Source organism: Abramis brama, assembly GCF_963993115.1.
Source record: "Abramis brama genome assembly, chromosome: 8".
Classification (NCBI taxonomy): domain Eukaryota; kingdom Metazoa; phylum Chordata; class Actinopteri; order Cypriniformes; family Leuciscidae; genus Abramis; species Abramis brama.
In genome coordinates, this window is record NC_139970.1 from 29448079 (window position 1) to 29463195 (window position 15117).

The following is a 15117-nucleotide window of genomic DNA, read 5'->3' on the forward strand; positions in this document are numbered from 1 at the left end:
TACGTGCACCCGAAAGCCAAAAATGGCGTACGCAAAAAAATATTCAGACTTATAAAACCGTTCGTACGCCAGAACCTGCGCAGAATTCACTTTATAAATCCCAGTCAGCGGAAGATTGTGCGCACATGCGTCTCCTCCCCGAAATAACCATATATGGAGCTTACAACGCCTAGTTTTACTATGCAGATCCTCATCTGCATATCATTTGCATATGATTATTCATCCACGTGATAACGTTTAACGGTACAAGACGCATTAGGCTACATTAATAAAAATCAAGTAGTTGCCTATCCTTGCCTTGTTTTTGAATACATAAATCAAATAGTGTAAAATACATTTCAGAGAAAGTTTTTCTCAATCTTTTCCACTGGCCGAATTGTATTTTTAATTGATTTATATTTTTAATGGAAACAGATAGGCCTTGGGCATTATTTGCACGAAACTATTTTCTCAGACAATCTGGTATTATCATGATAAGCAATTATCTCTGTGGTTAAAACATTAAAACACAGCACACCACAGGAAAAGTGTTAAAAAAACATTGCATCCACAACAAATATTTCTATTGATTGAATATAAAAATGTTGTAACTTCTCAGTAATAATTTCATGTTTAAGTGTTTAACTCCATTAATTTGAATGGCATATTTAATCTAAATGTTTATATCAGAAGCAAAACATAGTTTAAATCATTATTTTATTTATTTAAACTGTTTTGCGTCAGTTTCACTAAACGGCTCAACGCGCTCGCTGGCGCAGACATTTAAGAAGGGATGGATATTTGTTTCATGTAACAGGCTTGGTGAGTCAAATTATATTTGTATTATCTTTCTGTATATGTTTAATTTTCTTTAGATTTTCTGTCTAAAAGTGACCAAAAAGACATTTAACTCGATCATGTTCCTTGAAGATATTTAGTAAATTTCCTACCACAAATATATAAAACATTAATTTTTGTGAGTGAATGCAGCACAGTCGCGAAAGTAATTGGACAACTTTAATGGCGATTTTCTCAATATTTAGATTTGTTTGCACCCTCAGATTCCAGACGTTCAAATAGTTGTATCTCGGCCAAATATTGTCCTATCTTAACAAACCATACATCAATGGAAAGCTTATTTATTAAATTTTCAGTTGATGTATGAATCTCAATTTCAAAAAAGTTACCCATGTGACTGGTTTTGTGGTCCAGGGTCACATATACCTGGTGAATTATTTTAAAGTGACCTAAAGTAAAGGTTCCTAATTTTGTTTTGGACGTCTCCTACAAGTTTACATGCATCAAAGGTCAAAAAACACTTTCATTTTCTTATAATATACATTGCACATCACCACATTTTTCAACGATTCTAATTTTTTCAGTGATTCTCAAACGACTCGACGGATCTTACATTACGGACACTGTGGGAATATGGCATGTTCACGCAAGTGAGCAGGGACCCTGAGCATCTTTCTCCTGGTGTTTTTCAGAGTCAGTAGAAAGGTCTCTTTAGTGTCCTAATTTATTGGAATTGTGACATTAATTTTCTTCCACCTGTAAACCGTTGGTGTCTTAAGGACTGTTCCAAAAGTGCATGTGTAATAACTGTATATGGTTCATTGAACAGTCATGAAAAACATTGCTTAAACACTTTTCAATAAAGATCTCTAAAGCTTATTTGGATTTTTACTAAATTAACCTTTGCAGCTCATGTTTTCACATAATTTAATGTTTGAATGTGATGTGAAATAAACCGGAGATATCTAAGTGAGTTGTTTACTTTCTTTTTTATTGGTCTTCCCATTAACACAGACCAATTTGGGGATGCTGAACATGCATGAAAACAAAAGGCAGGATTTATTGTGTGAACAGCGCAATAGCCAATCATAGCGCAATAAAGGCATTACCCCTTCTCACATGACACCCCCCCCCCCCCCCCCCCACCAACAAACCCACGGCACACTTACACTTTACTTACTCAAAAAAATGTAAGAATATCACAAACACTGTTGAATAAACAGTATAAGGTAAGGCTAATAGCAGTCTAAAATCAGTTTTTCATTGTAGTAAGTGTTTCAAAGTTATAGTAAGTTGATATGAGCCACCACAGTCATCAAAAAAAAAGTTTATAAAAGTGAAAATAAAGTGTTATTTTAGGTTAAGGTTACGGAAATACACAGTACTAACATCAATTTATCATAAAACATCCTGATGAATAATGAACATCATACCTGCATACAATCCCTTCCCAGTTAAAAGATGGCAGTGAATTTGTTTGGCTCCGTTTTATGCAAACAATAACAATACAAAAATTAGTCTTTAAAACATTTTTCTGCTTTTGCAAAATCAATAATGATGATGTTATTCAACAAATTTTATTTTGAATTTATTTTAACAGCTGTGGTTAATCTTGAGTGGCTCAGCCAATAATCGAAAAAAACGCTGCTTCCCACTGATGAGATGCATGGTTTAAACCTTGGTGAAACCAGGATCATATCATGCATATCAAGAAGCAAAACTGCCTGGATCTGAGGGTGAACATGTCAATCGAGGGTGCTCTCCTCTCAGACAGCAGTTCCCATGGTGATTATGGGGTAACTGTGGGAGTCTGGGATTATTTAGTTGATATTATATGTGCCTTGACTCATACTACATTATCTTTCACACCTTCATACATGCCGACTTTGGATATGCTATACAACCTACTTTTCATTAGGACATTTCCTAGTAAATCTGGAAAAAGTAGTTGAGCAGTCAGTCTAAAATAAAACTGCATTTCTAATTGTATGAATATCCCACTATCACAGAATTTGTACTTTCATCCATTCATCTATCTATCTATCTATCTATCTATCTACTGAATCCATTCTTAAAGGTACAGTCCACCAAAAATGCAGTTACCATTTACTCACTCTTATGTTGTTTCAGTGATTTTCTTTTATCGGTGGATTTTTTTGAAGAATATTCATGCAGTTCTTTTTATACATCCAAGCCAGATAGTGACCAGGCGATGTCAAGCTAAAAGTAGTTTTCCATTACTTTTTTTAATTTAATCAATAATAAAATTTATATTTTTATCCCAAAAAAATGGCATTTATCCCAAAATTGAATTTTGATATAGTGAATATAAAGTCTGTGATCTATTATTTTGTCAATATTTGACTATAGTGTAAATTGTCTCTCTAATTATATTTATTTCATCAGCATATTTTTGGAAATAATACAATAATCCAAATTAATCAAATAAATAATCCAAATACATTTAACTGGATCGAATCATAACCCAGCTTCAGATTCATGATGCATTGTATGGAAATGTGCACACAGCCAACCCGATAAACTCCTTTTCCATGGGGAAAAAACATGAATGTGGGTATAAGTAGGCTAATTGACAAAAATGTCCTTTTCTGGCTGAATTATTCCTTTAGGCATTACAAGATATTAAGGAGCTCAAATCCACAACATGAATTACATCACTTATCCTTTGAAGATTGAAGATTTCCCCTCATTAACATTATTTTAACAGTACCAACATGACATTATTGTGTAGTACTTTCAAAGACTTAACCCTTAGGTCATTAATAAGCCATGCCTAACGCATTCAAGAGAATGTAGTGAGCAGCCGCTCCTAGAACAGGGAATCTGCATATCAAAGGTACCTCAATCTCTGCCCTTCCACTAGGAACACATCAAACAGGAATGACAAATAAATAAAGAACACTTCAACTTGAAACCACTTGAAAAGGAAGCAACCTCTCAAAACAAACTGCAGTGAGCTATCATTGTGCCGTTTCTCCGTGTGGGAGCAGAGGAAAGGGTATGAATACCATTTGCTAAATAATAGCTTATTGGTTTCCATGTAGAGATTTCTCAAAGGAATACATAAGATATATATTCAAAGGCAGGGGCATCTGTATGTTTTATGATGTTGGAAAATAGCACTTCTTTCCTAGATAAACAAGACCTTCACATGAATATACAAATAACAGCCAAGATCCCTGTTGAATTGTCTGCTGCTTTGACCATCATAATGAACTGAGAATGGTCCTGCTGTCAACAGTTAAGACAGTTGCTTCTTTAGTGAGAAATGATGTAATGAGACCTTGTTAGCGTAGTTCTCAAATATCCCTGTAAGTTATTGCATCTGTGTGATTTGATGGTGTGAAGGTTTAGCTGGCTGAAACAAGTGATATATTTAGAGCTCATTAAATCTCTCATTAAAAAATGTAAAAAAAACTTGGTTGATTATTTCTTTAACGTTTGTATCTTTTCAACAAAGGAATGTGTAATGAGAAACATAATTAATGACATAATGATATCAAGAAAATTAGCAGACTTGCCGTATATTTATTTCTACATGCTCTGTCTCACATTTGAGGTCAAATATTTTAATATAACTATTTTAAAAAGGTAAAAGTATTATAAATATATTAATTATAATAAAATCTAAAATATTTTTAGACGAAGTTATTTTTTATTTGAACTTTCGCCACTTTTTATCAACTCTTTAACTTCACTAGTTCGTTTGGAATGGTCCACTGTCACACTGCAGACCATAGTATTTCCAACAGTTAACCTCCCATATATATTATCCACTCAATTATAAAGTGGAGTAATTTTTCTCTGATTAACACAAAGTATTTTAATATTATGTGGGGGCATCAGACTGCAGAACTAAATAAAATGAACTGTTAAGTAGCTCCAGATTACAAATTAAATTTCTCATCTCGATTTGATCAAAAGTAAGGTCAATGCCCTTGAAACAATTTACACGATTTAAGCAGACTCTTCATTTAGCCAAACAGTTCAATTTCATTTTATAATGAAGTATTGCATTCTTGTCTTTACATTTATCACCAGCCAGTACTCACATTAAAACTATTAGTGTTCTCTACTGATTACATATTTAGCTATGAACACACTGCTTTACTACTGAAAAAAGCACATTTATCTAAAGTCTATAATGAAGATACATGATTCTGTATACTTCTGAAGATGTACTTATATCAAGCCTCACAATTATGTTTGAGCAAAGAATTTCCTCCACATAATACAGTGTTTTCTCAAGCTATAGGTTAAAGAAAAAAGCATTGAATATTGATTGATGCTCAATAAATCTCTGCAGGCTATCTCTTGTGCATGGACAAAAATGACTGCGTCATTAAAGCTGCATGGAGAGGGAGTGAAGAACTCCACCACTGGATCCAGAAATAGAGATTATAGTAGAGGGAGCACCATGTGATACAAAATACATAATACTGCACAGATAACGATTTGTGTGCTTAATTGAGCGGCTCTTTTGGGGTTTTTCCCGCTACTCTATTTACTTCCTCCCTGTGGTTTCCGTCCTCTCTATTAATCTCTTCTCAGTAAGCACCTCTTCTTGTTCTACTCGCTCTTTCTCCAGCGTCCTCATTGTTGGTTTGCTCTGGGTTTTCACATGATGACATGTCCATTCATGGAAAAGTCAATTTGGTAAATTGCATTTCCTGTGTGGTGCGTATACTCTTACGTACAATGTGATTTCATTTGTGAACATGCTACAGATCAGAGTACATTTCGTGGAGGGAAATATATATATTATAAATTCTAAATGCAGCTTTGGTAAGCATAAAACACACACACACACACACACACACACACACACACACACACACACACATACTCACCCCAACCAATCAAAGTGAAGCCCCACAGGTATTTCGAGTCAGACAAGAAGGCCATGAAGATGAGACTATGCAGGTACAAGCCCTCCACCAGGATCCAGTAATAGTTTGTAGCCAGGAAATATATGAACAGCAAGACGGTAACTTTACAACCCATCTGAAAAAGAAGAGCGTAGCAAAAAAAGTCAACACCCATATCAAAACATGGCAGTTTCGATTATATAGAGCCAAATGTTTAGTTAATCAGTAAACATACTGGCTGGGAAGCAATACTTCAGCTGTGACAAACTATTTCCTACTCGTGGTTGGAGGCCACCTCAAAAAAAGAGTCAGACTGACATAAGAAAGAAGAGCAAAATGAAGTAAGATGCCTTTGTTCTGTTTCTGTTATGGTACAATCAGTATAATCACATGGGCTTCTTTAGATCAAAGCAAAATTCATCTATAAGACTCTCTAATGTGCTCTTATTTGTTTAAACACTGCATCAATCGTGAACAAAATTTAAACTTAATTTAGAGTTTCTGCAGAACACTAAAGTAGATATTATGAAGAATGCTTCAAATTTTGAATGTCAAAACACCTTTGGCTTTCACTGTATGGCCAAAAAAAAAAAAATTCTTTAGTGTTTCACAGAAGAAAGAAAGGGTGAACTGTCAGATTCAAGTCTTCTCTTTTATATTCCGCTTATCGTCATGAATCTTCTTTTAGAATAATTTGCTCACTAACTTCATTTAAGATGACACTGTCATGTGTCAAATGACAGAAACACTCTTTAGGACAGCAGAAGTGTGACAAAATGACAACCTTTCACTACAGTGTGACTGGCTGATGCTGTAGATAGCGAGCTGCACTTTAATGAAGCTATTAGCTCACTTCCATGACAGATCTGTGTGGTTAATGGCCAAGAAGCATTTCCAGACCAATGAACTGAATTAAAAGGGATTTCACATCACAATCAAAGCTTACAGATGACGGATATTTCTCTCTTATTTTCTAGCCACCCTCAGCCTAGACTCTTCCGCACATCTTGGTATTGTCTCAGGCAACTTCTTGAAGTCATACCAGGAATCTTTTTCAAGGACTCTTGAAAGACTTCCTATGTATGCTGGGAATAATGATAATTCTGTGGAGATTTTTTTGAGGGAAATCAAAAGAACTGACTCCATTTCTATGGATATTCTTTTTGAATTAACTGATCATGTGATGATTTGACTAGACAATCAGAGAAAATAAGTCTTCTGAACCTTCAAAGTCTTCTGATTTTGAAAAAGGGTATAATGTGTTTCAAAAATGTTATATGGAAATTCTGTTATAATAAAAAGAATGTTATCATTTTGTTTGTTTGTGGGTTTGTCAAAGTATTTGAGTGTTCCGTTTTAACAAGAAAGTAAAGTGTCAAAAAATTGACCAAACTAAACTGAAAAACAAATTTTGATTTTACTGTTTTATAGGAATCTAAATATTTACCTTCTTAAAAGAAGAGCAACAGCTAGTCGTAAGATATCAAAGATTCACAAAATGTTCTTGTTGCTGTATTATTTTTGAAAAATATATCTTTATATGGAAACTACTGGCATGAAATAAAGTCTTTTTGTATGCGAGTTTGGCAAGTATTTCAGTGTTTCAGTTTTGGCAAAAAAGGAATGTCAAAAAATGGTCCCTCTGAACTAAAAAAAAATCTTTCTAATTTTCAAATCATTTTGATTTAAAGAATTCAAACAGTCTGTAATTGTCTCACTGCCATCAAAGATTAGAAATAAGTTTATGTAACGATTGTAAAAAAATCGGTGGTAAAAAAAACCTATGAACATATTGGTATTCCAAATATCCCATAAATACATTTCCAGTAGCACCTACTGTATCGTCATGTCCTGTCAGTCATCTCAGTCAAAAGGTGTTGACAATGATATAAGATTACTGTATAGTATCATTGGAAGTCTAATGTGAGCATCAATAAAGTTCAAAAGAGGCTCAGTCAGTAATCCCAGACACAATCAGTCTATTACATTATGGCACAAGAAAAAGAAAAGAAAAAAAAACACTGTTAATAAATGTTATTAAATGTTGCACTGGGGTAAACTGGATTTTTATTTTTTATTTTATTTTTTTGTACAACTGTCTATAAGCTCTTTCATTAAGAGCTCATTAAGAGCTTGTGCAACTGTCTAAAAGCTCTTTCATTGAATCCCAATTGTTTTCTTTTTAAATAAAGCAAGTAGCTTCTGGATTCTAGGGGAGGACACTTATTCACTTTCTTTTTCTGACTTTGGACATATAACAGTGAAGGGAGCAAAGAGGGGAAAAGTAGCTATAGCACATGAAGAATCTTAGAAAACATTACCTGTGCTGTGGCACAGTTCAATCTACACTTGAAAAAGATCAGGAGAAGGACTCTTGAAAATATGACAATAGATGATTAGTCAAGTTTAAGACTAAGCTCAGTTGGTTTCTAACCTCAAACCTCTCTAACCTCTGCATCGTACCTGGATCTGCAAAAAAGTATGTGTCTGTAGGATTGCCCCTTGACAGACCACTAAGGATAGACAAATTCTCAAGGGCGAACAGGTGTGCTAATTGAATGAGTGTCCTTGGAAACTAACGACTGGCAGGAAATTAGAACAAAGGAAGCATGTGACTGAAGATAAACAAACTAAAAGCCCATGAAAATGAAACTAACTAAACATAACTGTGACATCTATTTAGTGAGTACAAATTGATCAAAAGTGACAGTAAAGATTGTTATAATGTTACATAAGATTTCTATTTCAAATAAATTATGTTCTTTTCAACTTTCTATTCACCAAAGAATCATGAAAAAATGTACCACTGTTTTCACAAAAATATTAAGCAGCAAATAAGAAATGTCAAATCAGCATAGGCCTATTAGAATGTGGAACTGGAGATTGCTGTTTATTACACCCTTTAACAGATGTGCTGTGAGAGAAATTTGTTCATCCAGTGCCTTCTGGACATAATCAATAATAATGACTGTGAAGTCAAGATCTTTTGTTTAACATTTCACATTACTGGGTGCAAAATACACTATATTGCCAAAAGTATTGGGACACCCCTCCGAATCATTGAATTCAGGTGTTCCAATCACTTCCATGGCCACAGATGTATAAAATCAAGCACCTAGGCATGCGGACTGCTACAAACATTTGTGAAAGAATGGGTCGCTCTCAGGAGCTCAGTGAATTCAAGTGTGGTACCGTGATAGGTTGCCACCTGTGCAATAAGTCCAATTGTGAAATTTCTTTACTACTAAATATTCCAGGATTAACTTGTATTGGTATTACAGTATAACAAAGTGAAAGCAATTGGGAAATACAGCAACTCAGCCAAGAAGTGGTAGGCCACATAAAATCACAGAGCGGGGTCAGCGCAGGCAGCGCAGGCAATCTGATGGACGAGTCTGGGTTTGGCGGTTGCCAGAACGGTACTTGCCTGACTGCATTGTGCCATGTGTAAAGTTTGGTGGAGGGGGGATAATGGTGTGGGGTTGTTTTTCAGGGGTTGCACAGTGTCCTGACCTCAACCCGATAGAACACCTTTGGGATGAATAAGAACGGAGACTGCGAGCCAGGCCTTCTCGTCCAACATCAGTATCTGACCTCACAAATGCGCTTCTAGAAGAATGGTCAAAAATTCCCATAAACACACTCCTAAACCTTGTGGAAAGCCTTCCCAGAAGAGTTGAAGCTGTTATAAAACCTCATTGGATTTTGAATCTTTAACCTCCCTGTCTTCTCAGCCACTCAAAGACTTTGTGACGAGAATATCTGTCCATCCAAATGTCATTGTATATATAAGGTGGTTGCATACTGGTCCAAAAGAGTCAAAAGTGCCACCCACTATGACATTCTGGTCCCTAGATATGGCTTGGTCCCTTCATTGCAAGTCTATGGGATGTTTAAACTTGATTTATTGCCTAGCACGTCATAATCATACGTCTGATCCATAGACTGTAAAGGTCTGATCACGTAGAAAAGTAATAGAACACCTCTCCTCAACAAGCTGCACATTTTGAGGCATCATTGAACCCAAATGCTGCAGGATGAGTTGTGGACTATATAATATCTGGGATTAGGAGTTTGTTGAAATCCCTAACACCAAGTATAATCAATAATAGTGATGCTTGCAACAGCAACTACTGATCAAATCTTAAGATATGTTTTTAGCTGTGCTTTCACTCCACACTTTTAGTCTGGATATATTGTATGGTTACAGATATGATTGTTTGATAAGAATGTGGCTCTAAGTCCAACACAGGGATGATCCTGATCCTGCAATACACTACCCTTGGAGTCTATAAGATTTAATTTTTTTAATCAGTTACTACTTTTATTCAGCAAAAGTTACAGTAAAGACTTTTATGTTACAAAAAATATATATTTTCAGAATCTGTTTGGACAAGTGTTTTCAACATTGATAATAATAAGAAATGTTTCTTGAGAAGCAAATCAGAATATTAGAATGCTTTCTGAAGGATCATGTGACATAGAAGACTGGAGTAATGGCTGCTGAAAATTCAGCTTTGCATCACAGGAATAAATTACATTTTAAAATATTTTAAAATAGAAAAAAGTTATTTTAAATTGTAATAACATTTCACATTATTTCTGTATTTACTGTAATTTTGATCAAATAAATGCAAATAAAAAAGACTTAAATTCTAAAACAAATCTTATTTCTGAAAATTTGTGACTTGAGATTTCCTCCAAACTCTAAAAAAGACATACAGGTATGTGAGATTAACAAGGTCTACAGGATTTGTCAGGAAAAAAATTACAGTAACAGACGGATAAAAGTCTCCATTTGCTCTGCATTTAATCTCACAGTTTCTCCTTTAGGATTTTTCTATACAGTTTTATGATCCTCACTCTACTTAGTTTAGTTAGAGGTATGTATGTATAGTTAGAGATCCAGTAGCATACTGAATATTCATAACATAAAAAAGGTATTTAGCCTGATGTTTGAGTTTTCATTTACCCCAAATATCCATAAATGTAGCACAACATTTCTTGACTAATCAAAACACTATCTGTCATAAGTGATTTGAATAAACTATAATTACCGCATATAATGTGCAAAACTAGCTATAATTACAGCGATTTTTCCAACATGGGCTCTATATTCTGTCCACAGAGAGAGAGAGAGGGAGAGAGAGAGGGGTAAACAGCTTATGAATGAGAATGAGATGTTGGGTTTAATCAGTGTTACATTTTTTTCAGTTCTCATTTATTCATCCATACGTCGTTCCAAACCTGTATGACTATCTTCACAAAAGGAAATTTGATAGAATATGATAGCTTTGTTTGAGGAACAAAAGTGAAGTCATTCAGTTTAATTCGTACTTATGCATGTAATGTGGCAACTTTAAATATGTGAATGCTCAAATTAGATTAGAGGGCTACGGTGGAAAGAAAGATATAGGAAGAAATATCGATCTGTTCCTCACACAACGCTATTGTATGGCTTTAAAGGTTTTAAAGGCAGCCCTTGTATGCTTTAAAGGTCCCTTGGCATGAAAATTTCACTTTATGAGGTTTTTTAACATTAATATGAGTTCCCCTAGCCTGCCTATGGTCCCCCAGTGGCTAGAAATGACGATAGGTGTAAACCAAGCCCTGGGTATCCTGCCACGTCCTAAGGAAAGCTCATTGTGGGACAAGCTCGTAGTGGCTGTAATTCTGCACCAAGGCTGAATTTCAGGAAAGAGACTTCAGATACAGTATTAGGGGACCACTAAGGCCTATATAAAAGCATCCAAAAAGCAGCATGTCATAGGACCTTTAATTAAATGGAAAAATAGCATGAACATTCTGCTAAATATCTTCTTTAATGCTCTACAGAAGCAAGAAAGTAAGGTGGGTTTTGAACGACATGAGGGTGATTAAATGATCACAAACTTTTCATTTTTAGGTTAACTATCACTTTAATGTTCTCTGCTGTTCTTACTTTCCCCCAAAGGAGTGCAACAACCCAGTGAAAGGAGCTGCTATTCTGAGTATGGACAATAACAGATGTATCAACTCAAGACACATGAAAGTGCCAGAAACTAAGGGTAACCTTGAGAGCTTCAGTGCTTCTGACAGATGATCAAAGAGGCGCTGGAGGAAAGCAAGGTGCAGATTATGTTGTCAATACACCTGGAGGATCTGAACAGCTCACCTGAATGCCTGAAACTTTTGTTCTGTCTTTTAAAATGTCCTAAAAATGTTTTACTGAAACAGCACTATTGACTGTGTAACTCTCTTCAGATCTCTTGATATCATCATCTTACATCACAAAAAACTACTGTCCAATTTGGTTTAGAAGTAAATTGACTTATATTCTTGTTGTATGACGCAGATTCCAATTATTATTAATAATGGAAAATACTGAATGCTACAAGTGCAGCCTTTTCTTCAGTTCACACAATACTGAGAAAGGCAAATGGGTTGAAAATAATCATATTAGCCTTGGCCATACAGAGTTAACTCAACACTAATAAATGACAAAAATAACTAAAATTATAAAATGATAATGCAATATCCAAAGACTCTATGAGTCACTCTAAATCCTCCCACAATACAGTATCATAATTTTGTACCAAGCATACACATTAGCTTACCAATATCGATGTGCGAGACTATTCGACTAGTATGGCAAGCCATTTAGCTTGAAATGTACCCAGCTTTATTCATTGTAATTGCATTTTTACTAGTAAGAATTAAATTATTGAGCTCTCTAATTCAGTTTTTACTGTTAACAATTATTATTATTAAAGAGCTCTCTAACTGTAATTGTTCCAAGTAAGAATTGAATTGAGCTCTCTAATGTAATTCTTACAGGTAAAAATGCAAGCACGACGAGTCAGTACTGCCAATAATAATAATAATAATACATATTATTATTATTATTATTATGCCTTGCATACCTAAATAAAAGCTGGCCTGAAAAAATATGAAAACCCAAATGTGAGCCTGGTGTTTACTTTGAGAAGTCCTCACAAAGATCCTTGATATGATGCAGAAAGCATATATACAGAGCAAATATTTGCCAATAATTGGTTCTGCTGCCATACTGGTCCACTGAAGAAAATGGAAGGGCAGGAAATGTCCTGTATGTTCCTTTAAATGAGAAATTTGCCAGAGTAATAGCCACATATTGATGTGAGCATTTTGGCTCACTGACCTATAGAAACACAACACATACAACAAAATGGATCAAAGCAAAGCAGTTGTGCCTTTTAATCTCTGAAGACAGAGTAGCTGCAACGCTTATGTTGTAAACAATGGATGCTAAACAACTGGTCGCAAAATCCTCCCTCAGATGTTGCCTCCATCATACTTATCTCCTGCAATGCAGCTGTTTGAAGAAAAAGCTGAGGGCGCAGTCATTGAGTCTCCAGTATTGCCCGCAATGGGATACAGTTCGAGTCTGAGCGTAGGTGGGAATGAATAATCATTTCCCACCCAAAAGACAGCAAATGGGGACAAGTGAGTTTTTTTAACCTCTTTGCATGGATTGTTGAGGCTGGCCATGTGGTGGGCGTAGAGTATAATAAAAAACACTCAGACATGTTGTGTGTATGAGGTGGAGATTGGAGATAGAATAAAACAAAAGTCCTCCAGTTGGAGTATGACACACTGCACAGGATGAGACTGAGCACTTATAGCTTCTTGCAATCCAATAACATACTTCTAGCATTGGCATTTCTTCCAAAAAATTTCAGTGTCAAGACAGGTCACAACCTTGCACTAGCCACTAGCATTAAAATATGTATTCTCCACCATAATCAGAATTGAAGTCAAACTTGACCCCTTTCAATTTCCGCTCTACTAGGCTTGTTTAACACTTCACTGTGCCTCTATGCAGTGCTCAAGCTGTTATGGATGACATTCTACAATGATTTATGTTTCTGGTCATTCAAGAGTTACTAATTCAAATGGCACATTTTGCACACAGCATGATACGTACATTATGTACCTGGAACAGACAGCAGATCATTGATTACATAATCTAAAACCTAGCCACATGAGTTACTTGATAAATATTTACTAAAATACTCATGATGCATGAAAGAGTCAGATAGCGTTTGACTCACATACTGTGAAGTGTCCACTGGTGCCACATCCACAGCATTAGTGAAGTTATTCATGAGCACAGCGTCAAATTCCTGCAGCCCGGTACCAGTGTGCACCACGTGATCCTTCACAAAGATGCTGACGGCACGCAGCATGAAGGAAACAAACAGGTGCATGTGAATGTAGTTCCTAGTGCAGTGGAGACGTCTGAGGACACACAGAAATACATATGAGGTTTGTTAGGGCAGAGAATAGAAAAGATGGTAGACCTCAGAGCTAATGTGCATTCAGGGAAATGAGGAAAAGGAAAGTTTACATCAAATGGATAGTTCACCCAAAAATTTAATTTCTGTCATTAATTACTCACCCTCATGTCGTTCCAAATCCGTAAGACCTTTGTCCTAAGAGTCCATATGACTAGTACAGTGGTTCAACCTTAAAGGATTAGTTCACTTTCAAAAGATTTTTTGCTGATAATTTACTCACCCCGATGTCATCCAAGATATCCATGTCGTTCTTCAGTTGAAAAGAAATTAAGGTTTTTGAGGAAAACATTCCAGGATTTTTCTACACAGAATGGACTTCAATTGCAACCAACTATACCAATGTTCAAAGAAGGGTCAAATGTCCGTCTCAATGCAGCTTCAAAGTCTCTACATTTTTCAAAGTCATTTTCTAAAAAAAAATAAAAAAATTATACACTTTTTAACCACAAATGCTTGTCGTGTACCATCTCTGAGATGTGCCACGCATTGCGTCATCATGTGGGATCGTGTAGAGACTTTGAAGCTGCATTGAGACGGACATTTGAACCTTCTTTGAACATTGGTATAGTTGGTTGCCATTGATGTCCATTCTGTGTAGAAAAATCCTGGAATGTTTTCCTCAAAAACCTTAATTTCTTTTCGACTGAAGAAAGAAAGACATGGATATCTTGGATGACATCGGGGTGAGTAAATTATCAGCAAAACATTTTTTGAAAGTGAACTAATCCTTTAATGTTATGAAGCGACGAGAAAACTTATTGTGCGCACCAAACTAAAATAACGGCTTTATTCAACAATTTCTTCTTTTCCATATCAATCTCTGACACTGGTCACGTTGTAAAACACAGTGCAGTGCTTCCATGTTCTTCGTCAGAACGCTGGCTTAGCATTGACCGGCTCCTGCGTCAGTATCAAACGCATGCATCGTGGTGCTCATGTGAACAGCGGAAGAGAAGAAATTGTTAAATAAATTCTTCTTTTTTTCGCACAAAAAGTATTTCGTCACTTCATAACATTAAGGTTGAACTACTATAGTCACATGGACTATTTTAATGATGTCTTTACTATCTTTCTGGGCTTTGAAAGTGGCAATAACGTTGCTGTCTATATATATATATATATATATATATATA

The 15117-nt window shown here is 35.5% G+C and overlaps 1 protein-coding gene across 1 annotated transcript in view; it reads right to left on the reverse strand.

The window, feature by feature from the left end:
• Positions 1–15117, reverse strand: part of pth2ra (parathyroid hormone 2 receptor a) — a 45266-nt gene that overhangs the window by 20355 nt on the left and 9794 nt on the right. Inside the window, exons 6-7 of the mRNA XM_084121495.1 lie at positions 13739–13925; positions 5649–5802 (exon numbers count right to left, since the gene is read on the reverse strand). Coding sequence (XP_083977621.1) covers positions 5649–5802; positions 13739–13925 — 341 coding nt within the window. The remainder of the gene's footprint in view (positions 1–5648; positions 5803–13738; positions 13926–15117) is intronic.